At 59.7% G+C, this 26,994-nt stretch overlaps 1 protein-coding gene across 6 annotated transcripts; it reads left to right on the forward strand.

Annotated features, from left to right (window-relative positions):
- On the forward strand, positions 1-26,283 carry CAPN15 (calpain 15). Of its 6 annotated transcripts, none has more exons than XM_045570319.1 (13): positions 1-286; positions 10,042-10,321; positions 18,832-20,278; positions 21,407-21,615; positions 21,695-21,878; positions 21,955-22,178; positions 22,941-23,066; positions 23,132-23,299; positions 23,715-23,876; positions 24,025-24,257; positions 24,334-24,500; positions 24,582-24,760; positions 24,830-24,973. In XM_045570319.1, the coding sequence occupies exons 2-13, from the start codon at positions 10,140-10,142 to the stop codon at positions 24,837-24,839; spliced, it is 3,291 nt and encodes a 1,096-aa protein (XP_045426275.1). In that variant the 5' UTR covers positions 1-286; positions 10,042-10,139; the 3' UTR covers positions 24,840-24,973. The 6 variants fall into 6 exon arrangements, with proteins under 6 accessions (XP_045426275.1, XP_045426273.1, XP_045426274.1 ...); XM_045570317.1 differs by having other exon boundaries at positions 2-286; positions 24,826-26,283; XM_045570318.1 differs by having other exon boundaries at positions 2-286; positions 22,033-22,178; positions 24,826-26,283.
- Positions 26,284-26,994: the final 711 nt, after the last annotated feature.

Raw genomic sequence — 26,994 nt, forward strand, 5'->3', positions numbered from 1 at the left:
GTAGTCCCGGCGCGCGATTCACAGCGCCGCGTGCGCCCGGGGCGCGCCGTAGCCGCGGGGCCCGGGCCCGGCGCTACGCTACGGAGGCGGCGTAGGATAGGCTCCGGACGCGGGCCGTGTCCAGCAGGGTCTGGGCGTTTGGCGGCTTGTCCACTCAGCGCGGCGGGCCGGCGGGGCAGGGCGGCCAGTGGCAGAAGTTGTAAGTCAGTCGGCTGGGGCGAGCGGGCCGGGGGCCCTTTCCCCCAGGCCGCACGGACGGAGGAGGCGCCGCCGCCGGGTTGCAGAGGTGAGTCCAGCCAGCCGGGCCGGGGGCGCGGCCTGGACCCTCGCCGGAGCCCGAGCCTGGTGGGCTGCGCTTCTCAGCGCCAGGACTGCCGGCCTCACAGCGAAGGTCAACCTGCTGCTTCGCTGGCGCCTCCTGGGCATTAGACAGAGCCCAGGCAGGGATGGGTTCATTGCTTGGAGAGGGGAGACGAGGGCCTGGTCATCTTAGTCACTGGGAAACCAGCCCCAGGATGCTGCGGACACAGACGGCGGCCTCAGCTCCTGCCTGCCCTTGAGTGCCCTTATCTTCCAGGCAACGTCCTGGTTTGGTTGCATTAGGGGATGTGCCCCGTAGTGCCCGAAGCCCTCCCCGCTCAAGGACTCTGGACACTGCCTGGGGGTCGCCCCATGGAATGGGGGGCCCCTGCGCAGGCGCGTCCTGTGTGCCCACTGACCACCCCACGCTTCCTCTTCTCTGTTCCCCTTCTGGGCTGGCGCTGGAGCTGCACGAGGAAGTTACAGAGGATAATCTCTGCGAATGTTTGCCGGGTGGAGCCGGTTCTTCCTGTTGGCCACAAAGGGACCCTTCTGGCCCTGAGGAGGGAACCCCTGTTGTGTGGTCGCGTAGCCCTGACTGGATGGCTTTCAGGGACCAGACTGCAGGCAACAGGAATTCCAGGAAACCAGGCCAGGGAGCTGCAACTTGGGGGAAATGGCTCAGCTTGGTGCTGAATTGGGTCTGAGCTCGTCCCAGGAACTCCTCCTTTGGGGATCCCTTTGCCCAGATCTGGATTGCTGTGTCAGTCAGGTGTGGAGAGTGATTATCTCCAGCCCCCAGACGCTGGGCAGCCGGTGGGGTAATTCCATCCTTCCTCTCTAAGTGACTTTCTCAACTGTGAAGTGAGAGATAGTGTTTCCTGGTCCAAGTCGCAGGAGAGCCTCAGGGACGGGGGAGCCTGGATCTCAGCTCTGTGGCCTGGCTGGTGGCGTTGCAGGAAGAGGGCATTGCAGGAAGGCAGTGCAGCCTGGCCTTGGGGATGGGCACATCTTACTTCCTCCCAGGTTGGTCTGCTCCCAGGACGAGCACTCCTTCCCTTCTGCACCTGAAAACCCTGGAGCTGCTTTTCCTAAGCAGACAGACCCATGACCTCATGACCTTCTGACAAACAGATTTAAGTTCTGCTGGGCCCAAGGCTTAGTGTCTCTATCTGATCTTGTGTCTGTTTTGAGCCCCCCAGACCTGAGCTCTGAGAGCAGGAAGTGACTATACCCCCTAATCCTGCATCTGCATAGAACCCTTTCTATCCCAGTCATCCTGGAAACTCTGGGTTTCTCTGCCCTTCTTCACCAGAGAGGCCAGACGTGGCTGGCTTGACAGTGGTAACATTTACTGAAGCTCCTTTGCACTCCTCTGCACCAAGCTCTCCGGCCCCTGTCTCATAGGCAGCACTCTTGTGAGCCCCATTTTACTGAGGAGCGGCCCTAAAAATGCCCCCAAACCCAGATGTCATTCATGAGTCCCAGCTGATCAGTGAAGAGCCTGACAGGACCAACTACCCCCAATCATGGCGTTTTGGAGGGAGCAGCCTCTGGTTTGGCCCTCTGCGTGCTGCTCGCACCCCAGGCACAGAGGGTGCTGGCGAGGCAGGTGGCGTGAGTCAGTGGAAATGGTTTGGGTTGGCGGGGTGGGTTTTCTGGGTTTGACGGTGTCTTCATCTGACATTAAAAGTTCACACCCAGATCCTGAGCAAGGGCACCCCGTGCCCCCAGGACTCTGCGGGGGCTCTTGGCACAGCCAGCTTCTCTTCACACTCTGTGTTGCCTGGACTGCCCGGCATGTCCTCACTCACTACCTGTTCCTCTGGTTCCATCTGTGCCCATTGTTCAGCATCAGCACTCATGGGACTGACTCACAGCCTTAATACAGTATAATCTCATTTCTCTGAATCTCTTCCGCCAAACCTCTCAGAACAGATAGCTTCTCTCTCTTTCCCCCTCCCCACTCCGCTGGGCTCTGACGCCGCACCTGGCTGCCCAGCATGGTCCCACTCACTAGATCACATGTGTCAAACACAAGGCCCGCGGGCCAAATCCGTCCCGCGGGCCAAATCCGTCCCGCCAGGCCTTGCAATGTGGCCCGCACCGCGCTGTCATCACTGCACTCCGCTGTGTTTCCATCACAATGACAGTTTATGACTGTTCAGTAAACCATTCGGCCCGCGATTTAGGCTGGATTTTAGATTTTGGCCCCTTCTCTGATTGAGTTCGACACCCCTACACTAGATGGTCAGTGCGTGTCCTCTGTGGCCACCCTGCCCTGAGGTCCAAAGGGAACTCCTAGGGCGTCTGGGATGGCACCCCAAGGCTTCTTTGGAGATGAGTAGACTCCCTGGCCTCTACCCTCTTTGAATGAACTGCAAGGAGGCTGTGGATTGAGGCTGGGCTGCCTCCACTTCTCAGGCTTGGGGACCTGCCCAGCCTCCCCTCATCATGTCACTGTGGGTCATGGCAGCAGGACTGTGTGAAAAACAATTTCCTTTTTGTGATGCACAACTGAGGTGGTGGTGTGCGGAGGGGTCTGAGCGGGGACTCTGCGGATGGCTGCGTTGGTGTCACCAGGCCAAGGCCTGTTGCCAGGCTGCAGAGAGCGGGGGCTGTGGAGGACAGAGGTGTCCTAGCCCAGCACAGAGGCCCCAGGATGGGCAGTGTGAGGCCTCCCGATGCCATAGGAGGGGCCACTGTAGAGGTCAGTGACTTCCTGTCCCTCTGCGAGGACGTGAGTGTGCGCTTCCCGTCCTGCAGACACTGGCACCCTCCAGCGGGGCTCCGGGCCCTGCTCCTTGGCTTTTCCGAAGTCTGGGTTGCTTACAAGGCTGCATCCACCTCCCGGTGGCTGGGCTGGGGGCTGTGCCCGGGCGGTGCTCCAGGTATCAGGAGGAAAGCAGGTCCGGAGCTGCTACTCGGAACTGTCACGTGTGTCTGCGTCTAGAGGAAGGCAGCCATTGCGGCTCGCTGCTCCTCCTGTGTCATCACAGCCCCACCTGAAGCTCCTGCTCGGCCAGCCCCTCCTCACAGCCACATCTCTCAGAAAAGCTGTGCTTTGGCGCTAAGATCACCGGGCAGGTAAAGTCTCAAGGACCTTCTGCCCCTGCCTGACGCTGCGCTCCTGCCACATCGCAGGGACGGCGGCAGGCCTGGAGGGGGCTGCCGAGAGCCCCATCCGCCCGCCTCCGGGGAGAGCTGAAGGCTGGAGTGCTCCGTGCAGCGGTGTGGGCTGGTGGGTGCCAGCAGGGCCGCCTGGACCAGGGCTGCTCCTGCCACCTGGCAAACAAATGACAGGACTGCCAGAAAGCAAGAGTGCTTGTCTGGCACCTTCTCTTTTCCCATTAAAAACAGTATTCGACTTGGACCAGTATCGAACTTGTAACCAGAAATTAAAATCCTGCGCGTGTCTGGTTTCTCTGATAGAGCCGTATGAAAACAGTTTCCTTTTTTATGGTGCACCACTGAGGCCGTGTACGGCTCCAGAGGCAGCAGAGGCACAGGGGCCCCGCTGTCCCGACAGGCTGCCCTCAGCCTCCTCACTGAGCCTCTGACTGGGAGGGCCTGTCTCCTCCGCCCCAGAAGGCAGGTGCCTCAGGAAGCAGAGCGGGTCTGCCTGCCCCTGGTCCTCAGTGAGCAGCGTCTCCGCGGTGCTCAGGGTGGGCCGGCCGAGGAAACGGGGAGGGGCACGGGGCAAGGAGCCCTGACTTCTGTCCGAGAGCCGGTGGCCTGGACCTTCAGGGACTAAAGAGCTTGGGGAAGAGGGACTGCCTTTTAGCATGGCTGATGGGCAGGTATTTGGGGCAGGAAGTGGTAGTGACACTCTTGGAGCCCACGGCCTTTGTTCTGAGCCTCTCAGGGGTCAGCAGTGTTGCGACATTTGCTGTTGGTGAGGGCAGGCCCTTCGGGTAGGGAGTGGCCATCCTTGGTGTTTGTCTGAGGGCAAAGGTGAGAGTGGGGGAGGCTGCTGCAGGCAGTCCTGGGCCCCCTGCACCACACCCAGGAAGGACAGGAGGGGCAGGCTGGGGCCACTCGCCTGCAGCAGTAGTTGGAGGTTACAGCCGCCTGGAGGTGCCGGGATCTGGGTCCCGATGAGTCTCAGCGGATGCCTGGCTGCTTGTCCGGAGCCCTGTCCCCCGGGACACTTTCCCTGTTCCCTTGGGCCCTGGGTCTTGAACAGCCCAGACCGCCTGCCACATCGGTTGGCCCAGAGATAGGGCCTTGGACTAGGCAGTGAGGAGCGGGCTGAGCCACGTCACCCCCTGAGACCCCTGGTCTCTTCTGGGTGAGGGACAGATGTAGCTTCAAAGGGACAGAGTCCTGCCTGGCCGGTGTGGCTCAGTTGGGTGGTGTCATCCCACATACTGAAAGGTCACTGGTTTGATTCCGGTCAGGGCACGCCCCGGTTGCAGGTTTGGTCCCTGGTTGGGATGCATATAGGAGGCAAACGATCAATGTTTCTCACATTGATGTTTTTCCCTCTTCCTCTCTCTTGAAAATCAATAAAAAGATTTTTAAAAGTTGGGGGCGGGGATAGTCCCTGGACCATTTCCCACGTGGGAATTTTCTCAGGGCACCTGAGGGCAGTTCCCTGTTCAGGCCCTTGTGTGTGGAGGGGGCAGTCCTCCCTGTGGCCTGGCCTGGGGTGAAGACATGGGCCAGCACAGAAGCCACGGTGGCCACCAAGCCTGGAGCATATGGCTGGTCACCATGGCCTTCAGTGGACTCTGGCTTGAGCCATGAAGCCTGGGAGCTGGATCTGTTCCAAGGCCAGAGTCCAGCATCTTCTAGGAGAAGGGGCATGTCCTCTGGGTGGATGTGCTGTTGGCAAGCTCACTGTGCCACTGACCGGGCATGGGAGAGCTCAGCCATCTCCCGGTGGGGGTGCGTCTCCTCCAGGTGCTATGGGTTTGCTGGGGCTACGGACCAGCGGTGGATGGTGGGGCTGGAGGGCAGTGTGGGTGCCCCCTCTGCAGAACCCCTCTTCCTGACCCCTCTGCCTGGCCCCCCTGTGCGCCCCCCTCTGCCTGATCCCCCTCTGCCTGGCCCCCCTCTGCCTGGCCCCCCTCTGCCCCCCCCGCCTGATTCTCCTCTGCCTGGTCCCCCTCAGCCTGGCCCCCCTCAGCCTGCCCCTGCCCCCCTCTGCCTGGCCCCTGCCCTAACAAAGCCTGGTTCTCATGGCCTCACAGAGGCTCGGGGCTGTGGTCTGTTATTCAGGGGCACACTGCAAGTCAGACCTGTTTTGCTGGGCAGTCTGTCGTTCCTTTGGTATTCCACACACACACACACACACACACACACACACCCCCCGGCGATGGAACAGCCATGCCCCAGAGGGCCCATCCCCTGGCTCCGCCCTGCTGTCCTCCATCTCCAGGGGAGCTGTCAGTGGGGGAGCTGCTAACCCACTGGAGGAAGCAGATGGCAGCAGGAGAATGCTGTCCTGCCAGTCCCCGGGAGCCAGGAGGTCAAAGTCTGGGCCCTCCCTGGGGTGGGGCGCCTCGGGGTGGGATCCCAGCCGGTTCTGGTAGAGACGAGAGGCCTCCCTCACTCGGGCGAGAGCTTCACGTCCGCCCTCGGTGTCCGCCCTGGTAGCAGCGTCCTCAGGCCGCGGGGACCTACCTGCAAGCCCTGGCTTCACGTCTGGTGGGTGAATTCGGGGTACGGTGGGTGGTGGCCATGGTATCCTTCCTGGCACAAGCAGCAATGCTCCAGAAAAGCTTGGTGTCCCTGGGGGCCACTCTCCCTCTGTCCCTGGCCTGGGCCCCGTCCTGGGGCTGATGTCAGGTGGCCCGTCCGGCTGCTGCGGTTGGAAAAGGACCATTATTGCAGGATGGGGCGATAGGGCTTGATTCGCTTTAACAGGACGGGGGGACACGGACTCAGGGAGCCCAGGGGTGGGAGCTGGAACAACAGGGCATAAACCCCAATCTCTCTCCATTGGGATCTGGTTGTGGCCGGTAGCTTCGGTACCGGCCCCCATGGCTGCAGGCTTCTGGTGTCTGCTCACCCCATCCCTGAGCGGGGAAACTCACTTGGTGACAGCAACTCGCATGCTGAGGTCTCAGCATGCACCCTCAGGGGCCCACAGAGCTGTGGGGAGCGGGGGGGGGGGGGGGGGTCCTGTGTGTGTGTGTGTGTGTGTGTGTGTGTGTGTGATTACTGGGATCCAACCTGCCGCGGTTAAGACAGGGTACCCCATCAGGGTCACCCTCATCTTGGTGGAGGGACCCCGCTGTCCTCAGGGTGCCATGCCAGGCACACGCCTCACACGGGGTTGGCAGACAGTCCAGGCAGCTCCTGTGGGTTAACACACACCCGTGCTCTGGGGGCGGCGGCAGCCCCACCTTCGTGCTTCCCAGGCCAGATGTGGGCCTCTGCCCCTTTAAATCTGGGGCAGCAGCTCCTGAGAGGGCAGGACGGGTGGGGCGGGGGTCTGGGAGAGTGGCTCCTCCTGAGGCCTGCCCCTTTGCACAATCCAGGAGGCTGCTGCTGCCATCATCTGTGCTCTCCGGCTTCTGCCTGGAGGCGTGTTCTATACATCACGCTCTTCCTGAGACGCAGCAGCCAACAAGTGAGCGCCCTGCCGGCAGAGTTCCCCAGTGCTGCCGATCCAGTGCCTACAGCAGGGCTCGTCACCTGGGAGCAGGTCTGTTCTGCTCTGGGGTCCGCATCAGAGGACGGCCCCTGGGCGAGGTACTTGTGAAAGCTTCTTTCCCGGTTATTCTGATGAGGAGTCGGCAGCCGTGGGCAGACCCGCCCTGCCCTGGCAGAGTTTCCCACGTCTCCGCCACGCAGGTGGAGCCCTCAGGTTAGCCGAGCCCACACGTGGCCACGTGCGTTGCCCAGCCAGGGTGATCCTGTGTTGGACTCACTCCGGGGAGCTCTTCCCCACTCCCTTTGGGCCAAGACAGGGTGTGGGTGTCACCCCCAGAGAGGCCCTTCTGGAACCCGCTGCTCTCTGGAGGCTTTGCAGACCGCCTCTGTCCTCAAGCCCCCAGCGAAGGGCCTGTGCTGCCCCTGCCCTCCAAGGAGCAGCTGCCACCTCGCCTACCCCTCAGCAGGCCTCCCACCTGCCCCCATCGGTCTGCAGGGTCAGAGTCTCCTAACGGCGTGTCAGGGAGCTGGCCCTGCTTAGGTGCCTTTTGCTCTTTTCATGTGCAGGTCTGGGGGACCAGCACACACCCCAACTGTCCGTGACAGGCCTGAGCTCTCGCTGCCCTCCTGCCAGGGCCCTGCTGAGGAGCAGGTGGTCCTCGGGAGCTTGCACTTTGGGCAGCACGTCCAGCCCACACCGGCCTCGTTGCTCCTTCCTCCAGGCAGAGCCTGGCGCCTGAGGCCCCACACCTGAGGGCCACATCCTCACTGCGCTGGGGCCGGCTTCCCTCGGGCTCTACCTGCATCAGGGCACAGGGTGGTGTCACCCGGGGCATGGCCAGGTGTTAGCTCAGACCTGGATGGCACTGTGGACCCTATCCCCACCCACTGTTCTGGCATTCTTGGCCAGGCTTCCCCTCACTGCCTAGTCCTCTGTTCTCCAAAGGCAGAGCTCGTTGTCAGAGACAAACCAGCCCTGGACCCAGTTACGAGCAGTCTGCTCCATGAACCTCTGCTGGGCATGCTCTACTTCAGGCTTCACCTGTCTCTCTCCTCCCCTCACCTGCTCAGGTGAGCCACGGAAGGGGAGTGTCAGAAACTCCGGGCCCATTCCCCTCAGGGGGCTCCTATGTGGAGTGGTGGTTAAACTCTGGGGGGCCGTTCATATTCTGATGAACTTGTAATCATGGGAGAGGCAGGTGATCTGAGTGACCCCGGCTGATGTGGAGCTGACCCTGGTGGTGTGCTCTGCGCCTGCTCAGAGGCTCCGGCACAGAAGCTACCGGCACGCGTGGCTCGTCCGTGCAGAGATGGGCATGGACCGCAGTAGACGGAGGCCAAAGACCTTGACCCACGATGGTGTCACGGGACTCCCGCATGGCTCCACCGGCCTCATACTGACGTGGTAACAATAATGTTTTCGGTGCGTTGGATTATGTGAGGTATCGATAGGTTATCGAGATTCCCATAACCTGTCCGTGGTAACGTTCTTACGTGGCTGTTGGTGAATTGGAAACCACTTCTGTGGCTTGCATGCTGCTCCTTCTGGACACTTGCATGGACACTCTAGTTCCTGGAGGCTGGAGCCAGCAGACAACCGTTCTGGGGCCAGGTAGGGATGGTGTCAGCTTTGTGGACCACCACGGGGGTCTGCCACTCCCTTGTGTGGCAGTTGTATTGTGTTTTGTGCTGAAAGCCTGAGTGTCAGGTGACTTGTGGGGCCACCATGCCAATCAGGGCTGGTGCTGCTGTGTCCCACCCATGTCCCTTGGAGAAAAGGCATCCGGGCGAACATTATTGCTACAGGGGTCCTCGGCCTGTCTGACCAAAGCTCTTATGGGGTAGGGGTCACAGGCTTCTGTGTCGTGTAGGGAGTCCGGCACAGCCCCACCCACAAACCCTAGGCCTGCACCGCAAGGATGCACTCCCAGTTCCCTCCAGCCCCTCGCCCCGTTACCGTGCGGCTTACCTGGGAGCTGGGAGAAGGGTGTCAGTGGTAACAGTGGACCTGGGGATGGGGCTCTGCTGGAGGTCACCTGCACAGCTGGATGGCCAAGCAGATGTCCATCTTGGCCCAGAGCCTGGCCGAGTGGGTGAAAGGAGGCTGGATGGCATCTTCCTTAACCTGACTGTGACCTGCCTCATTTGAAATGAGATATGCCGTCAAAACCGGTTTGGCTCAGTGGATAGAGATCACCTGAAAGGTCCCAGGTTCGATTCCGGTCAAGGGCATGTACCTTAGTTGCGGGCACATCCCTAGTAGGGGGTGTACAAGAGGCAGCTGATAAATGATTCTTTCTCATCGATGTTTCTAACTCTCTATCCCTCTCTCTTCCTCTCTGTAAAAAAATCAACAAAATATATTAAAAAAGAAAGAAATGAGATGTGCCACCTCCATCTCATGGTGGATGCTCTTGGATTGTGTTCATTCCTCCTCTTGGCCAGTGGAGGTAGGGCCTCCCTGCAGTAGACAGGCTGCCACTGGCCAGCCTCCCAGTGCCTCTCACGTCACTCAGCTCCTTTTGGGGCCCTGATGTTCCTCTCGGGCAGGCGGCTCTCCTTCGGGGGCGGTGGGTACAGGTTTGTGCAGGTCTCTGCCCGGCTTTGCAGGGCTGCACGTGCTCCCCTGTGCTCACTCCCCTTGTTTTTCCTCTTCCTTTGGTTAAATGTCCTCTTGATTCTTTCCTCCACAAGAAAGCAAAAGTGTGTCCTTCTCTTCTCACTGAAGATAAGTGTCTTTGGAGACCGGTGGCTGGTGGCACCATCATCCCTTTCCTGGTGGCAGCTGATGGGCTGATGCGGGTTTTCAAGAGCAGAGGTTATGGGGCCAGGGGCTGAGCACCTGCAGCCCTGCTCCTGGCCCAGTGTGCCTGTGTTGGGGGTACACTCTGTCGATGCCGGTCCCTCAGCCCCGTGGGAACCTCTGCTGTGGAGGAGCCTGGAGTGGGTGTGCAGGGTGCCTGCTGTGGGTCAGGCGGGCCCTCCGCTCCCGCTCCATGGCTGTCCCCTTCCCGCCTCAAGGCCACGTGCCCTGGGCGACCCTCCCGGATTCCTGGGGGCTTTGATCCTGTGAGTCATGCTGTTTCTTCTCTTTCTCTTTATTCTCTCTGTTTATTTTTGTCGTGTGACTCTGACCAGCCGGCCACCCTGACTCCTGTGCGGGTGCTCACCTCCCTCCATGCTCCGGCCGCATGTGACCGGGCCCGGCTCTCAGTGCGGCTGCCGGCACGGGGGCCATGGGGAACTCCGCTTCCTCGCTGGCCGCCGAGACCGAGTCGGACCACAGCTTTCCCGGGGGGCCATCCTTCCCAGGGCCCCCGGCAGCGGCCGGCTGCTGTAGGAGCGGTCCCGGGGCACCTGTCTGGGGCAGTGCCCTGCTTACCCGGCAGCACCACACCCCACGCCCCCAGGCCCGAAGGTAAGAAAGATGGCGGGCCCCAGGGGTGGGCGTGCTGCCCTGCTGGCGCCCCTCCTTTGGCAGAGGGGCTTGCAGAGAAGTGGGGATCCTATATCTTAGGGTCCTCTGGTGACCTGCTTCCCCTTAATGGCACGAGACCTGCAAGGCTCTGGGGCTGCTCCATGCTTGGCGGAGGAGCTGGCTGGGCCTCCGTCTGGTGCTTGTGATGGGGCAGCTTCTGGGGCATTTTGCCTGGCGGGTGGGGAGTCTGCCAACCCCAGGCCTGGGTGGTGCTGGCACGCGCAGAGAATGCTGGCTTGCTTCCCATCGGGTTTGGGGGACACTGCTCACGGACCCATCTGTGCGTGTCACCCCTGCTCTGACACAGCTGCCTGCGGGGGGCGGGATTGTGCCACAGGGGCAGACCTTCACATGCCAGCTTCCTCCGGCTGTGGCCGGACTGGTCCAGGTTTCCCAGCTCGGGCTGCCTGTTGGATCACCCCTCAGAGGTGCTGGGGTGACTGGTGTGAGGGCAGGGCAGGCTCCGTGTCCCACCCTGGCATTGACGCCCTCTCACCCTGTCCCGAGGCCTTGCCGGGTGAGGGGTGCCCGGTGCTCAGCACACACTCAGGTTCCGCAGACCTTGGAGCAGAGGTGGGGGAGCTCCTGCTCTCTCAGGGGCCCGGCGCGGGTTCAATGGGTCATAGATAGCTTCTTCCTGTCGCAAAAGCATGTCCTGGGCTTTCCTGCCAGGTGGGCACCGAGCAGGTCCTGATGGGCATGAGGAGGGGGCCAGACACGTGCGATGGCATGGGAGCTGAGGCTTGAGTCCCTGGCAGAGGAGGCGTCTGGGAGGGGGAGAGGGGCTAGCAGAGCTGTGTGGGAGAGTCTTGGAGGTCACCCTAATAGCTTACAAGAATGGGGCTTGAGGTCCAGGAGCAGGTCGGTGGAGGGACTGGTGAGAGTTGGGAATGAAGTGCAGTGAATTCTTAGCGAATATCCCCTTGTTACTGTGTTGATGATGCACTAGTGAGCATTTCTATGTCCCAGCTTTATTGAGATATAACTTTCTACAATCAAATGCACCCCTCACAAGCATACAGTGCAGGTATTTTTAGTCTGTCCATAGAGTTGTGCTACCATCACCACAATCCAGTTTTCAGCATCTTTCTGCCTCACAAAGATCCTGCTTGTTTGCAATGCCTCTCTCTCCCCAGACCACCACTCAGCTTCCTGTGTGTCTACAGATTTGCCTTTTCTAGAAATTTCCCATCAGAAGAATCCTATGTGTTCTGTGTCTAGCTTCTTTCACTGAGCCTAATGTTTTCAGGGTCTGTCCATGTACAGCGTGTGTTAATGCTTCATTCTTTTTATGGCTGCATAGTATTCCACTGTCCGGGTAGCACATCTGTTTACCCATCCCTTAGTTGCTGGAATTTGGGTTGTTCCCCCTGTTTTTTATGTATTGCGCTTCTCGGAACATTTGTATATAAGTTTTTGGGTGATGTATGTTTTCATTTCTCTTGGGTAGATACCTGGGATGGAATTTCTGAAGTTTATTGCAAATTTATATTTAACTTTTTAAAAGTATATTTTTATTTACTTCAGAGATGGAAAGATAGATGGATGAATGGATGGATGGACGGACGGACAGACAGACAGACAGACATCAGCTGTATGCCCCACACTGGGGATCGTGCCTGAAACCTGGCATGTGCCCTGATCAGGAACCAGGCGGTGACCTCATGGTACATTGGTCGACGCTCAACCAGTGAGCATGCTGGCTGTGCTGTATTTAACTTTCTAAGAAACTGCTGGACAGTTTTCCAAAGTAGCTGTACCATTTTGCATTCCCACCAGCACAGAGAGCTCTAGTTAACACTTATCATCCATGGTTTTGGTCCTGGCCCTTCTTGTGGGTGTGAGGTGGTGTCTCGTGGTGGTTTGATTTGCATTTTCCTGATGGTTGGCGACGTTGAGCATCATTTCAAATGTCCATCTATCCACAGACGTCTTTTTACTTTCACTTATTTCCTTAGGGTAAGTTGGTAAAAGTAGAATTATTGGATCCCACGGAAAGAGGCTGGACCCCCGGGTGAGCAGCAACTGAGCTGTGGACCCGGTGGCGTTTGCCAGGCAGTTTCCTGAGGCCTTGCGAGCACTGTGTGTGTGTGTGTGTGTGTGTGTGTGTGTGTTAGTGTGTGTGTGTGTGTGTGTGTGTGTGTGTGTGTGTGTGTGTGTTAGTGTGTGTGTGTGTGTGTGTGTGTGTGTGTGTGTGTGTTAGACTTTGGACCTTGACTCACACCCTTAAACCAACTGCCTGGTGACTTGGGTTGCCCTTTCTCAATCTAAGAAACTGCCTCCACATCAGCATGCAGCCTCCTTGGCCAGGAGAGCCCCATGGCAGTGCTGGAGCAAAGAGAGCTAGGTGTGGCCACATCAGACTACCAGTCTGGGGGCAGGAACTTTGATGCCCCAGGAGCTATTCATCTTAATAAATTATTGGGCCCTGGCCAGTGTGGCTCAGTAGGTAGAGCCTCGGCCTATGGACTGAAGGGTTTCAGGTTTAACGCCAGTCAAGGGCACGTGCCCGGGTTGCAGGTTCTATCCCTAGAAGGGGGCGTGCAAAAGGGAGCCAATCAATCAGTGATTCTCTTTCATCATTGATGTTTCTATCTCTCACTCCCTCTCCTTCCTCTCTGAAATCAATAACAAAGATAAATAAACAAACAAACATTTGGTGGGAGCATGGGCTGTGTTCAACTCTGGGCCTTCCCTTGGAACACAGAGACAGGAAGATGATCCAAGGCCGGCTGAAGGTGGCCTTAGATGAGGCCCCAGCACGTTTTGGAACTAGCAGGGTGTCCGGGATTGTGCTGCCACAATTCAGACTTCCTGGCGTGGTCTGCCAGGAGCCCAGCCTCAGGTTCAGTGGCTTGGCCTTGTGTGTGGACACTACTTACTGCTCTCAGCTTTCCAGGGAAGCAAAAAGGTCATCTCCCAGGATTGGGCCGCTCACATCCCTGCAAACATGCATGTCCTGGGCGCTGGGTGGACTTCACAGAGAGCCCCAAGAGCAGTTCCAAAGCCTCCCTTTTGACTTAGAAGTGAGTGTTGGTGACTCGGATAATGAGGGTAGAGAAGGTATTTGTTGTTGAGTTTTTCTGGACAGTTGTCTCAGTATTCCATTTTACTTGGTCTTCCTGTTGGAAGGAGTAACTTGGGCAGCCAGTTTCCTCCCCCAGAAGTGATTGCTTCTGTGTCTTGGAGCACAAGTGACTCAGCCTCTTGAGTGAGTGTCGTAGAACTTGGGAACATTTTATGTTGAGAGTTTGGTTTGACTCCAGGTTCCCAACCTTCTCTCTCTTTTAAAAAAAAAAAAATATAAACATATATATATATATATATATATATATATATATATATATATATATTTTATTGATTTTTTTTACAGAGGAAGGGAGAGGGAATAGAGAGAAACATCGACGAGAGAGAAACATCAATCAGCTGCCTCCTGCACACGCCCCACTGTACATGCCCTTGACTGAAATCGAACCCTTCAGTTGGGCCCTGGCCAGTTTGGCTGTACTGTATTTAACTTTCTAAGAAACTTCAGTCCGCATGCCAATGCTCTATCCACTGAGCCAAACCAGCCAGGGCCCATCCTTCTCTTATTTCTAGGCTTTGCTTGGCGATCTGGCCTCACCTTTGGACACTCCAGGGATTTCACGCCTCTAGGCCTCGCCGAGTGTCTCCTGCGCCCCAGACGTGTCAGGGTGGCCGTCGAGGGTGGCCACACTGCTCCCCTGCTCAGCGTTCCTCTATCACTCATCACTGACTGACCCCTGAGCCACTTCTCACCACCGATGGCACCAAGATGGGTGTGAGCTGTAAGGTGTGGGTTGCTGGTCGGGGAGGGAGCACTGTGCCAATCCTGCAGCTGGGCCAGCACCATCCCCAGAGCCTCCTGCTAGCCAGAGGCTGCCCAGCTCACTGTTTCCCCAGGGATAAATTGGATTTCTAGGCCCCGTTTTCATTGAAACTTTTCTGAACTCCAGACAAAACCTTCCTGATTCTTGTCCCGGAACGGCTGTGGAACCTGCCCTGTCCCGGGTGCTGTCCAGGACCTGCAGACACCTTGCCTTGTGTGCAGCCGGCCCAGGCCAGGGACTGGCCAGCGGGTGGGTCACACAGTGAACAGGACTTGGGATCTGTGCCCTCTGGTGTTTGCAAGGCTGTCCTTGCTCAGTGTGCCTGGGACCTGCAGGCGTGCGTCCTGGGAGGGTCCTGAGGCTTTTCTCTGGAGACCTCCCAGGCCAGGTGGGGTGCGCAAGACGGGTGACCATCGCCTGAGCCTGGGGTTGGGCGGAGGCTGCCTGGGCCCCGGCCTGTGTGTGCACGTGGTGCGGTGGGAACACGGCATGCCACATCTTGACTATGGGCCCTTCTCTGATGAGGAGCAGCGGGAAGAGGTATCCAGGCAGATTTCTTAGGTTCACACAGCACCGAAGCCAGGCCAGGCCCCTATGCCGGTGCTGGTGCCCACTTGCTCACCCGAGGCCTAGTCCACAGGAGTCGGCTTCACAGAGTTTGCTTTGGATCTTGGGAAACAGTCGTGTTGCCCAGGGTGGATTTTTCTATTTGTTATTGAAGAGGCAAGTTTTCTTTCTTCCTGAACCAAAAGAGCTTGGTGTGAGTCTCGCATTAGAAGACAAGTTTCATGCCTTGTTGTAGAGAACAATTGATTTTTTGGCCAGCAGAGCAGCCGTGAAGGAGAGTGTGTGTTGTGGTGTCTGGGCACCCCCTTGAGGCCAGGTTAGCCCTTGAGAGGCAGGTTAAGGGGGTCAACCTCACCCTCCCCTCAGACCTATTACCCCAAATGGGTGGGAGGAACCATTCGCGGGCATCCCACCTGCCCTGCTGTGGGCCTGAGCGCCTTCTGCCCCCGGGAGAAGCCGAGGCCCAGCCTCGGGGGAGGTGGGCAGGCCCGATGTCCAAGAACCCACCCAGCAATGTGAGCTGCATTCCAAGGCTCCAAGCAGCTCTCAGGGCAGGCTGTGCAAGGAGACCCTAAGAGGGTGGGAGGTGGGTGCCCTGCCCTGCTCTGCACCCCAGCAGCGTCCTGAGAGCCAAGTGCAGGTCTCCAGACTCCCACCTCCCTGTCCTTCAGGCCTGGCAACTTTGGGGGTACCGTGTCCTCTGGCCACACCTGGCCTGTGGTGCAAGGCTCCCTTGGGGCCCTGCTCCAGGACCAGGGCTTGAGGGTCTGCCATCCCCCTGAGGTGAAACCCATCCTGGTATGTCTGACAGCAGCTCCCCCACCCCCTGCTGCACAGCCAGAGGCCTCCTGGGATAGAAGCTCCGGAGGGTGGAGCCACCCTGAGTGTTGTCAGCTCTATAGCCACACCCAGGTGCATCTTCCTCCCCCCCCCCCCCCCGCCAGTCTCCATCCGTCTCAAAAGGGCAGTGCCCTGCTGCACACAGGATCTCTCAGGTCTGGCTGAGGCTGCTCAGGACACTGGTCTCCCTGCCCCTTCCCTCCTCTTTGCTTGGATATCCCCACAAACACTCGCTCTCCCCGGGCTCGGCAGCCTGTCCCCCACCACCACTCTGTGGGCCTACCGTGGCCCCACCACCTTGGGACCCGGGCTACGAGAGGAAGAGGGTTTGCATGTTGCTTCAAGACACTGAGCTGCCTCCTTAACCTCCGTCAAGCAGGACTGGGCCAGCAGTGGTCCAAGTGGGCAGATGAGTGGAGATTCCTCAGCCCCCACAGAGCTCAGGGGCTGCTGGAGTGCAGATGGATCACTGCCCGTGGCTGGAGACGGTCAGTCCAAGGGCCTTGGCATAGGGACAGACTCAGGGGGTGCTGCGAACTCTGCTAGGTTCACTTTGTGGTCAGATACTTGTATCCCTCAGCACTTGTCGGGATTGGCTCCCACCCAGGAAACTCCAGAAGCAGAGGGCCAGCCGGGAGCCAGCTGGGAGATGACCATGCACACCCTTGCCCTCTCCTCATGTACTCAAGCTTTTTTTATGAGATGAAATTCACGTGATAAAACTATTTCAAAGTAAACAATGAATTATTTAGTAAATTCACAGTGTGCAGCCATCACTTCTACCTAGAGCCAAAACATCTTCACCATCCCGGAAGAAAACCTGTGCCCAGCACACAACTGCTGTCCGGCCCCTGGAACCACCAGTCTTCTTTCTGCCTCCATGGGTTTACCTGTCCTGGACGTTTCCTGTAAATAGAATTATACAACATGTAGTCTTTCGTGTCTGGCACCTTTCACTTGGCATGTTTTCAAGATTATCCATGTTATAGCATACGTCAGAATTTCATTCTTTATTCATTGGTGGGCATTTGGGTTGTTTCCATCTTTGGCTGTTATAATATAGTGTGTGTGTGTGTGTGTGTGTGTGTAGAATACTACTTTTTACTTCTGTGGGGTAGAGACCTATGGGTGCAATTGCTGGGTCATATGGTAGGTCAGCTTACCTTTTTGAAGAACTGTTTTCCATAGCCGCTGTGCGATTTGTTATTTTGCATTCCCATCGGCACTGCAGGGGAGGGCTCCAGCTTCTCCAGTTTCAGCAGCACTTACCTGCAGGTTTGATATTGGCCATCCTAGTGGGTGTGAAGTGGTGTGTCAGGAGTTGTGATTTGCATTTCCCTGATAACTAGTGGTGAGCATCTTTCCATGTGCTTACTGGCCATTTGTGTATCTTCTTTGTAGAAATGTCTATGCAAGTCCTTTGTGGACTTTTAAAACAGGTTGTTTTTGTTGTTTGGTTTTAAGGGTTCTTTACATATTCTGGACCAAGACCCTTATCAGATAATACAGCTTGAAAATATTTCCTTCCATTTTGCAAGTTGTCTTTTCTTTTTTTTTTTTTTTTTTTGAAGTCCATTTTTTTCTTTATTTGCCCATGCTTTTGTGTCATGTCAACTAATCCATTGCTGAATCCAAGGTCATGAAATTTTACCTATGTTTTCTTCTAAGAATTCTGCAGCTTTTGTTCCTACACTTAGGTCACTGCTCCATTTTCAGTTGATTTTTTAATACAATGAGGTAAGAGCCCAACTTCATTCTTTAGTGTTTATATCTAATTGTCTAGCACCATTTGTTAAAAAGACTATCTTTTCCCCATTGAATGGTCTTGGAACCCTTATTAAAAAATCACTCCACCACATATGTGAGGGAGGTTGTATTTCTGGACTCCTCATTCTGTCCCATTGGTCATAAAAACCATATAGTATAGACATATAGTCTGTCCTTACACCAGTATCACACTGTCGACTTTCTACCTCTCTTCAAGATTGCTTTGGCCACTTGGGGGGCTCCTGTAATATATTGTGAATTTTAGAAACAACTTTTCAATGGCTGCAAAAAACAAAAAGCCGTAGGGATTTTGATAGGGATTGCATTGAATCTATAGGTCACTTTGAGTAGTATTGTCATAATTATATTGTCTTTTAATCCATGAACATAGGATTTTTCTATTTATTTAGGTCTTTAATTTGAGCAATTTTTGTAACTCTGAATACAAATCTTTCACCTCCTTAGTTAAATTTATTTCTAGGTGTTTTATTAGGTGCTATTTTTAAAAGGTATTGTTTTCTTTTTTTAATTCTCACCCACGGACATGCTTTTTCATTGACTAGAGAGAGAGAAGGGAGAGGGAGAGGAAAAAAGGAACATCAATGTGAGAAGGAAGCATCCATTGGTTGCCTCACGCACAAGCCCGGGCCAGGGATTGAACTCGAAACATGGTATGTGTCCTGACAGGAATCGAACCTGTGATCCTCTGGTACATGGGACGTTCTGTAACCACTGAGTTACACTGGCCAGGACAGTACTTTTTCTTAACTGCCTTTTCAGATTGGTCACTGCTGGCACAGACATATGGCTGATTTGTGTGTGTGTTGATCTCGTGCCTAACAACTTTGCTGAATTCATTTATTAGCTCTAGTCATTCTTTCCTTACTTTAAAGATTCTTGGGATTTTGTGTAGAATTATATTACCTGCAAACGGAGATAGTTTTACTTCTTCCTTTACAATTAGATGCCTTTTATCTCTTTTTCTTGCCTAATTGCTCTGGCTAGACCTGCAGTGCAGTGTTGCTAGCATGTGGAGTTCCTGACCTGGAGGACAGCATGCATGCCTTCGCCTCAGGGCGTGCCGCTCGCTCTGGGTGCTTGGCTGATGCCCTTTCTCCTGCGGAGGAGGTACTCCTACTCCTTCCTGACTGAACGGCCAGGGCCCTGTGGTTACCAAGATGGTGTGGCTCAGCCCATTCCTCTGTGCCCACAGGTCCACCCCTCCAGAAAGGATTTGAGGACAGAGCTAAGGGGTTCTTCAGAGGCTTTGGGGGGCCTCTTCTCCTCAGAGTCCTTGCCCCTCACAGGCCTGATGTCTGTCACAGCCCAGAAAGGCACAGGTCCCGCTGGCCTGACCCCCCTCATCCCAGGTGGCGACGCGGGCGCCATCCCGCGGGCCTCCACTGACGGGGCCTTCCCTTGCAGCCACACGCCCTCGCCCGGGCCCATGGCCACGGTGGGAGAGTGGTCCTGCGCGCGCTGCACCTTCCTGAACCCGGCCGGCCAGCGCCAGTGCTCCATCTGCGAGGCCCCCCGGCACAAGCCCGACCTCGACCAGATCTTGCGGCTCAGCGTGGAGGAGCAGAAATGGCCCTGCGCCCGATGCACATTCCGGAACTTCCTGGGCAAGGAGGCCTGCGAGGTGTGCGGCTTCGCCCCAGAGCCCGTGCCTGGCACCTCCCTGTTGCCAGTCATCAACGGGGTCCTGTCCAAGCCGCCCACCGTCCCGGTGGAGCCCAAGGGCCGCTGCAAGGAGGAGGCGGGTCCAGCGCAGCCAGAAGAGCCAGTGGCCATGGAGCCAGCGGTGGGCCGGCCCGCGGAGGAGGAGGGGGCGGCAGGACCCGGGAGCGGCTGGGCCTGCCCGCGCTGCACGCTGCACAACACGCCCGTCGCCAGCTCCTGCTCTGCCTGCGGGGGCCCCCGGAAACTCTCGCTGCCCAGGATCCCTCCGGAGGCTCTGGTGGTCCCCGAGGTTGTGGCTCCCGCCGGCTTCCACATCACACCTGCCCCACCCCAGCCGGGGGAAGGTGCCGAGGCCGACCCTCCCTCTGCTGCTGACCAGGAGCCGCCCCGCTTGCCACCCTTCAGCCCCTTCTTGCCCACCTTACAGAACAACCCCGTGCCTCGCAGCCGCCGTGAGGTACCCCCCCAGCTGCAGCCACCGGTGCCTGAGGCCGCCCAGCCCTCACCCCCTGCTGGCTTCAAGGGGCCCCCCCAGAGCCCAGGGTGGACTCCAACTGGGGCCTCCCGCCTGGCAGAGCAGCTGGCAGGCAAGCGGCTGAGCGCCCTGGAGGAGGAGGAGGCCGAGGCGGGCTCCGTGCTGCGCCGCTGCAGCTCCTGCTCGGCCCCCGGCCCCTCGAGCCTGTGCGAAGCCTGCGGTGCCGCTCCGGGCAGCGATGTCATTGACCTGGCCGGTGACACTGTGCGCTTCACGCCAGCCAGCCCCTCCAGCCCCGACTTCACCACGTGGTCGTGCGCCAAGTGCACGCTCAAGAACCCCACGGTGGCCCCTCGGTGCACGGTGTGCGGCTGCTCCAAGCTGCACGGCTTCCAGGAGCACAGCGAGCCCCCGGTGCGCTGCCCCGACTGCAGCGCCGACAAGCCCAGCCCCTGCGCTGCCCACAGAGCCGGCCGCCTCTTCCCCGAGGCCCCGGAGCGCCCCGGCCAGTGGGCCTGCCCCGCCTGCACGCTGCTCAACGGGCCGCGGGCCAAGCACTGTGCCGCCTGCCACACGCCCCAGCTCCTGGAGGCCCAGCGCCGGGGGGCCGTGCCCCTGAGGCGCAGGGAGAGTATGCTGGTGGAGAAGCGGCGGCAGACGGATGAGGGGGAGGCCAAGGCCCTCTGGGAGAACATCGTGGCCTTCTGCCGGGAGGTGAGTCCCCTCGGGACCGTGGTCCACCCCGGGGCCGGTGCTCCCCTTCCCGTGGGCCTCTCTCTGTGTCTTTTGTCCTCCCGCCTTCTTCAGCCACGGAGAGGGAGGGACCGGCGGCAAGAGAGGCAGCATTCTCTTCCCCGGGCTCTGAGCATTCGCCTGGCACCCACTCACCCCTCACCTGAGTGCGACTGGCCCCCACTATCCATGTCTTGTCCCTTTTGTCTCTGCCCACAGAGTCCCTGGCCGCCTAGTCTCTGGTCCTGACCCCTCTCAGGTGTGACTTCCCACAGACATTGAAGCGAGGAGGTGGGGACAGGCTTCACGTCAGCAGGCAGCGCTGTTTCCTTCAGCTGGGGAGGCATGGCCAGAACTCGGGGTTCTCATGCCCTTGGAGCTGTGGGAGGCCTGAGCCCAGGGTAGTGTCACTTCAGGTCAACTGGGGGGGCTGCTGCCCCTGTCACTGCCAGTCGCCCACCCTGACAGCCCATCTGGTCTTTTTTTCGTTTTTAATATATTTTTATTGATTTCAGAGAGGAAGGGAGTGGGAGAGCGACAGAAACGTCAAAGATGAGAGAGAATCATGGATCGGCTGCCTCCTGCACGCCCCCCACTGGGGATCGAGCACACAGCCGGGGCACGTGCCCTTGGCTGGAGTCAAACCCGGACCCTTCAGTCCTCAGGCTGATGCTCTATCCACTGAGCCAAACCAGGGAGGGCCCATCTGGTCTTGGGTCCTGCCTTCCCCATCCCGGTTGGGTCCTTCCACCTTCCTCCTGGGCCTTTATGTGGTGGCCCATGGACTACCTGGCGATGCTGCCCCAGTTCCCTGTGCCCCATGCCCTCCACGTCTGCAGCCTCCAAGCTGGTGGCGTCACCATTTCCTCGGGGCATACACACCTCCCGTTGACCTGTCGCCAGGCTTCAGTGACGTGGTTTGCTACCGGCCCCCATGCCTGCACGGCTGAGCTCACCACGCAGGTCAGGGTGGCTGCTCATACCTGCCCCCTTTCCTCTGGGACTCAGGTAGCATTTTCAGTGCTGTCCTGGCCTGCCAGGTGGAGCGGGGTGCACTCAGGCCTGGGGCGGCCCAACTCAGCTCAGCATGTGTGGCTCTGGTCTCTGCAGAACAGCGTGAACTTCGTGGATGACAGCTTCCCCCCCGGGCCCGAGTCTGTGGGCTTCCCTGCAGGCGACAGCGTCCAGCAGCGCGTGAGACAGTGGCTGCGGCCCCACGAGATCAACTGCTCCGTCTTCAGGGACCACGGCGCCTCCTGGTCCGTGTTCCACACCCTCCGGCCCTCAGACATCCTCCAGGGGCTGCTGGGCAACTGCTGGTGAGTTTGGGGTGTCTGCGCGGGCCGGGAGGTGGGACAGCCTGGCCGGGCTTTCCAGTGAGGCCCCGGCTCTGTGCAGGTTCCTGAGCGCCCTGGCCGTGCTGGCCGAGCGGCCGGACCTGGTGGAGCGGGTGATGGTCACGCGCAGCCTGTGCGCGGAGGGCGCCTACCAGGTGCGGCTCTGCAAGGACGGCACGTGGACGACGGTGCTGGTGGACGACATGCTGCCCTGCGACGAGGCCGGCTTCCTCCTCTTCTCGCAGGTGGTAGGGGGGGCGGGCGCGGGGCGGGCGCGGGGCGGGTCCCGGTGGGCCTCGTGACTTCGGCCCCTCCCTGCAGGCCCAGCGGAAGCAGCTGTGGGTGGCCCTCATTGAGAAGGCGCTGGCCAAGCTGCACGGCTCCTACTTTGCCCTCCAGGCAGGGCGCGCCATCGAAGGCCTGGCCACCCTCACCGGGGCCCCCTGTGAGAGCCTGGCGCTGCAGGTCAGCTCCACTAACCCCCGAGAGGAACCCGTTGACACTGACCTCATCTGGGCCAAAATGCTGAGTTCTAAGGAGGCTGGGTAAGAGGGGCGGGTGCTGCGGCGGTCAGCAGCTTTGGGAGGAGAGGAAAGAGGAGGCGAGGGGACAGCCAGGCCGGGGGGCTACTCAGGGGCAAGTACCCTCTGACCAGCAGCCTGTGTTTCACAAGGCGTTTCCAGTGTGGGCTGACCACAGGTAGTTAGAAGGCCTGATCTGCAGCCCCGTCCTCTCCCACTGCTGGCTCATGGGTCCCGCCTGCCAGTCCAGGGCGGTAGGCAGAATACTGCTGATCAGACCTGGGCCAGGGTGACCATCGGCACCTGCCTGGACACCGGTGGAGGCACCTGGTGGGGGTGGGCTGCCTTCTGAGACCTGGCAGGCATTGGCCAGCGTGGCTGTAAGGGCACAGAATCCTAAGCCCGAGAGAGATGGCGTGGTGCTGAGACCCCCTGCTCTCAGCTGATAGCAGGCATTACCACCGCCCCATCCCCTCAGGACGTGTGGCCCGGAGCTGATGGGGCCCAGGCCTCCCGACGCCCAGCCCAAACGCTGGGAGCTCTGGGGCCACTGTAGGGAGCAGGCCCACACTCCCTGAGCCCTGGGTGTCTTTCCTGTGTTCCTGGGATCCGCTCTCCCCCCACAGGCAGGCAGGCAGGCAGGCAGGGCCCCGCTCTAGGGTAGCAGAGGCCCCCGGTGAGTGAGCCCTCCTCAGTGAGGGAGGCTCCTGTTGCTAAGGGGCCCCATCATTAAGAACCCCTGGTCGGCAAGCCTGTCCGGTCAGCGAGGCCGCTCTGCCCACACAGGTTCCTCATGGGCGCCTCCTGTGGGGGAGGCAACATGAAGGTGGACGATGCTGCCTACGAGAGCCTGGGCTTGCGCCCCCGCCACGCCTACTCCGTCCTGGACGTCCGCGATGTCCAGGGCTCCAGGTAGGCGCTGGGTGGCCGTGGGTAGCCGGGGCATGTGAGAGTGTGGTGGCAGCCGTGGCCCTCAGCCCCGTGGTCCGCAGGCTCCTGCGCCTCCGGAACCCGTGGGGCCGCTTCTCCTGGAACGGCAGCTGGTCGGACGAGTGGCCGCACTGGCCGGGGCACCTGCGTGGTGAGCTCATGCCGCACGGCAGCAGCGAAGGAGTCTTTTGGATGGAGTACAGCGACTTCATCAGGTACCTGGACTCCGCAGCAGGGGGCGTCCGGTGTCTTCCGCACGGCCCCGCTGTGCTCTAGCCACCCTCACTTCGGCCCGCCTGACCTGTCTCCCTCACTCCCTTGCCCTGACCCCAGTATGTCCTGCTGGGGAGCCTGGCCTGTCCCTCGGCAGACCTGAGGCGGAGGTGGGGTGCTGAGAGAGACTGTGGGAGGTGGGTTCTGCCCTGAGGACTCTTTCCTCTCGGGGTCATCCTTGGGCATGGGGCCTCCTAGTGGTGTTCGTGGGCAACAGCCAGGACAAGGTTTTAGGACGTTGGTCCCCAGAAGTGGCCAGGGCACAGTGGGGCGGAGATTGGGAAGGGAGAACTGGACTCCTGTTGGGAACGGCTCCTGTGTCTGGAGCTGTCCAGTGGGCTGTCTCTCCCTGCTCAGGTACTTCGACTCCGTGGACATCTGCAAAGTGCACTCGGACTGGCAGGAGGTGCGGGTGCAGGGCTGCTTCCCCAGCTCGGCCAGCGGGCCCGTCGGGGTGACGGCACTCACCGTGCTGGAGCGTGCGTCCCTGGAGTTCGCCCTCTTCCAGGAGGGTAGCAGGTGAGGGAGGCTGTGCTCGGGGGGAAAGGTGGGGGGACGAGAGCACTGGTTGGGGTGGGCACGTGGATCTGGGGGTTTGTGGAAACGGGACTGGGTGGTGCCGTGGGGCGGTGGAGCCACAGACAGCAGGTGCTGGGTCTGGCCGTAGGCGTGCGGACTCTGCTGACAGCCACCTCCTGGACCTGTGCGTCCTGGTTTTCCGAGCCTCCTTCGGCAGCGGCGGCCGCCTGAGCCTGGGCCGCCTGCTGGCCCACAGCAAGCGAGCTGTCAAGAAGTTTGTCAACTGTGACGTGATGCTGGAGCCCGGCGAGTACGCCGTGGTGTGCTGTGCCTTTAACCACTGGAGCCCCACCACGCCGGGCCCACTGGCCACCACACAAGGTAACGTGGCCCCCTGAGCCCCATCCCCGACCCTCCCCACCGCAGCCCCAGGCCCCCTCACTCACACCCTCCACAGCCTCCAGCCCCTCAGCGGGGGTTCCGCGCTGCTCCCCGGAGCCGCCCGGCCATGTGCTGGCTGTGTACAGCTCAAGGCTGGTCATGGTGGAGCCCGTGGAGGCCCAGCCAACCACGCTGGCAGACGCCATCATCCTGCTCACGGAGAGCCGAGGGGAGCGGCATGAGGTGAGGTGGGCAGGGGGGCGGGGGGCGGGGCGGGGCCGGAGGAGGAGGCCTCACCCACCCACGCCTGCCCTGCCCCTGCAGGGACGTGAGGGCATGACCTGCTACTACCTGACGCACGGCTGGGCGGGGCTCATCGTGGTGGTGGAGAACCGGCACCCCAAGTCCTACCTGCACGTGCAGTGTGACTGCTCCGACAGCTTCAACGTGGTGTCCACCCGCGGCAGCCTGCGCACCCAGGACAGCGTGCCGCCCCTGCACAGGTGGGCGCCGCCCCGCCCCGCCCCCTCCCCGGCCTCCGCTGGCCCTCACCGGCCCCCTCCCCCAGGCAGGTCCTGGTGATCCTGTCCCAGCTCGAGGGCAACGCCGGCTTCTCCATCACCCACCGCCTGGCACACCGCAAGGCAGCCCAGGCCTTCCTCAGCGACTGGACCGCCTCCAAGGGCACCCACAGCCCCCCCCTCACACCCGAGGTTGCCGGCCTGCACACGCCCCGGCCGTTGTGACCGCCCTGCCCCCGCCTGCCTGCCTCCCACATGCACTTTAGGAGGGAGACCCCAACAGAAGATGCTTGAACCAGAATCTCAGGACCCCACCCAGGGAGCTGCAAGCCACAGAGCAGACCTTCCCCCGGGCCTTCCTCCCTGGGCCTCCCCGCCACCAAGCAGAATACCTCCACCCGCTTCCAGCGCGAGGGGCCTGCGCCAGCTCCTCTGACCAGCCTGCCTCGAGGCCGGGCTCAGATTGCCAGGGCTGAGCTGTGGCCGCCCGTCTCCTGTGGGCCTGGGGCCTCCTGCCTGGGTGAGGCAGCCAAGAGCTCCATTTGCAAAACCAAATCTGGGCATGTCAGAGGCTGGGGCCCCAGGGTGAGCAGGGACCACCCCATCCCCCCTTGTGGGGATCAGAGCCTGGGACCCCAGGATGAGCAGGGACCACCCTTGTGGGAGTCAAAGGCCAGGACTCCAGGGTGAGCAGAGACCACCCTCTTGTGGGGTCAGAGGCCAGGACCCCAGTGTGAGCAGGGACCAGCCCCTGGTGGGGCATGAGCCTCCTATCCCCAGCTTGCTTCAAGAGCCCATCTTCCCAACCCTTGGACCCCCACAAGACAAGCAGGGGCCCCTGGAATCCCAGCAGTGTATCCCAGGAGGCAGGTGCCTGGCGACCATGGGCTCAGGGCCAGGGATGGGGAGGGTCCTAGCTGCCTGCCCCCTCTGGCGACACTATGCAATTCCTGGACCGCTAGTCAGGATCGAAGCCATGCCCCGGGGACCGCGGGTCAGGAGCTGCCATTGGTGAGGTGGTTTGTCCTCAGCACCACTGACTCTGCCAGGAAGACCAGGGTCCAAACAGAAGTCCTGGCCAGCCCCGTCCGGCACACACGGAGGTGTGGCTCTCCCCTGCCTCAAGCCTCCCGGCCGCCCTCCCCCATGGCTGCTCAGAGTCCTGCACCTGCCTGTGCACCTGAGGCCAGCCTCCAGGGGCCCGCCTGGCCTCTGCCCTCCCGCCCCCAGGCAGGGGGCAGCTCTGCCCACCGCCCCTCACTCCCCTAGGGTTTGCGGGGGGTTTACAACTGGAGAAACACCAGGAAGCACTACACTCCCCTTTGGGCCTCCTTTATATTTTCTCCTTTTACTCTCGAGCTGTGAATATTTTTAACCCTGTACATACAGCCAGCTCTTCTGACACAGAGACTATTTTATCAGCCATCCCCGCCCCTTAGGATGATCCTCCATGGTGTTTCCAGACTCAGGCTCTGATGGACCAAATGAAATGTTTTGTTTTATAATGCTGCCGCCTCATCTGTCTGTACCCCGCCCCCCGCCTGTATGTGCAGAGCCGTGATGGTGGGGTGGCTTCCTGGTACCGGAGTTCACCCTCACAGGGAGCTGTTAGGGCCACCTGCTCACAGCTGCCTTTGACCCAGAAAGGAGCAAGTGTCCAGAGGGTGGGTCGGACGTGTGGGGTCGGCAGGCTGGTCCCCACAGGCCTCGGCCGCACGCAGACGGGATAGTACGGAGGTGCGGCTTTCCCAGAGCCATCTTTCTGGGGTGCCTTCTGGGGTCATCAGTCATCAGGCAGGAGCAGGTGGAGCGTGGGGGCCGATGAGGAAGAAAAGTTTCCATTCTCCTGGGGGTTGCGACCTGCTACTGTCTGGCCCCGGGTGGTCCCTCCCGTCCATTCTCAGAGGCCCCATCCTCCTGTCGAAGGCCAGCTCCCCCTCTGGTCTGGGGTTTTTGGTCTCAGTCTAGGCTCCTCCCTGATTGGGGGGTGGGTCTGGGGTACAGAGGCTGGCACTCAGCGAGTGTAAGAGGCCTGTCACAGGCCAGCCTATCGAATGTGAAAGCAATTAAAGCCACCAGCAGTGTTCCCTCCGGGCGGGCCTCGGGCAGCGGGGGAGCTGCCACAACACATCTCACCTCGACGCCCAGAGACGCCCGCCCCGATCCAGGCGCTGTGCGGGCCGGCCAGACCCTCTCCCGTGGGGCGGGGCCGGGCC

The sequence above is a fragment of the Pipistrellus kuhlii genome, unplaced genomic scaffold (genome assembly GCF_014108245.1).
Source record: "Pipistrellus kuhlii isolate mPipKuh1 unplaced genomic scaffold, mPipKuh1.p scaffold_m20_p_31, whole genome shotgun sequence".
In the NCBI taxonomy this organism is placed as follows: domain Eukaryota; kingdom Metazoa; phylum Chordata; class Mammalia; order Chiroptera; family Vespertilionidae; genus Pipistrellus; species Pipistrellus kuhlii.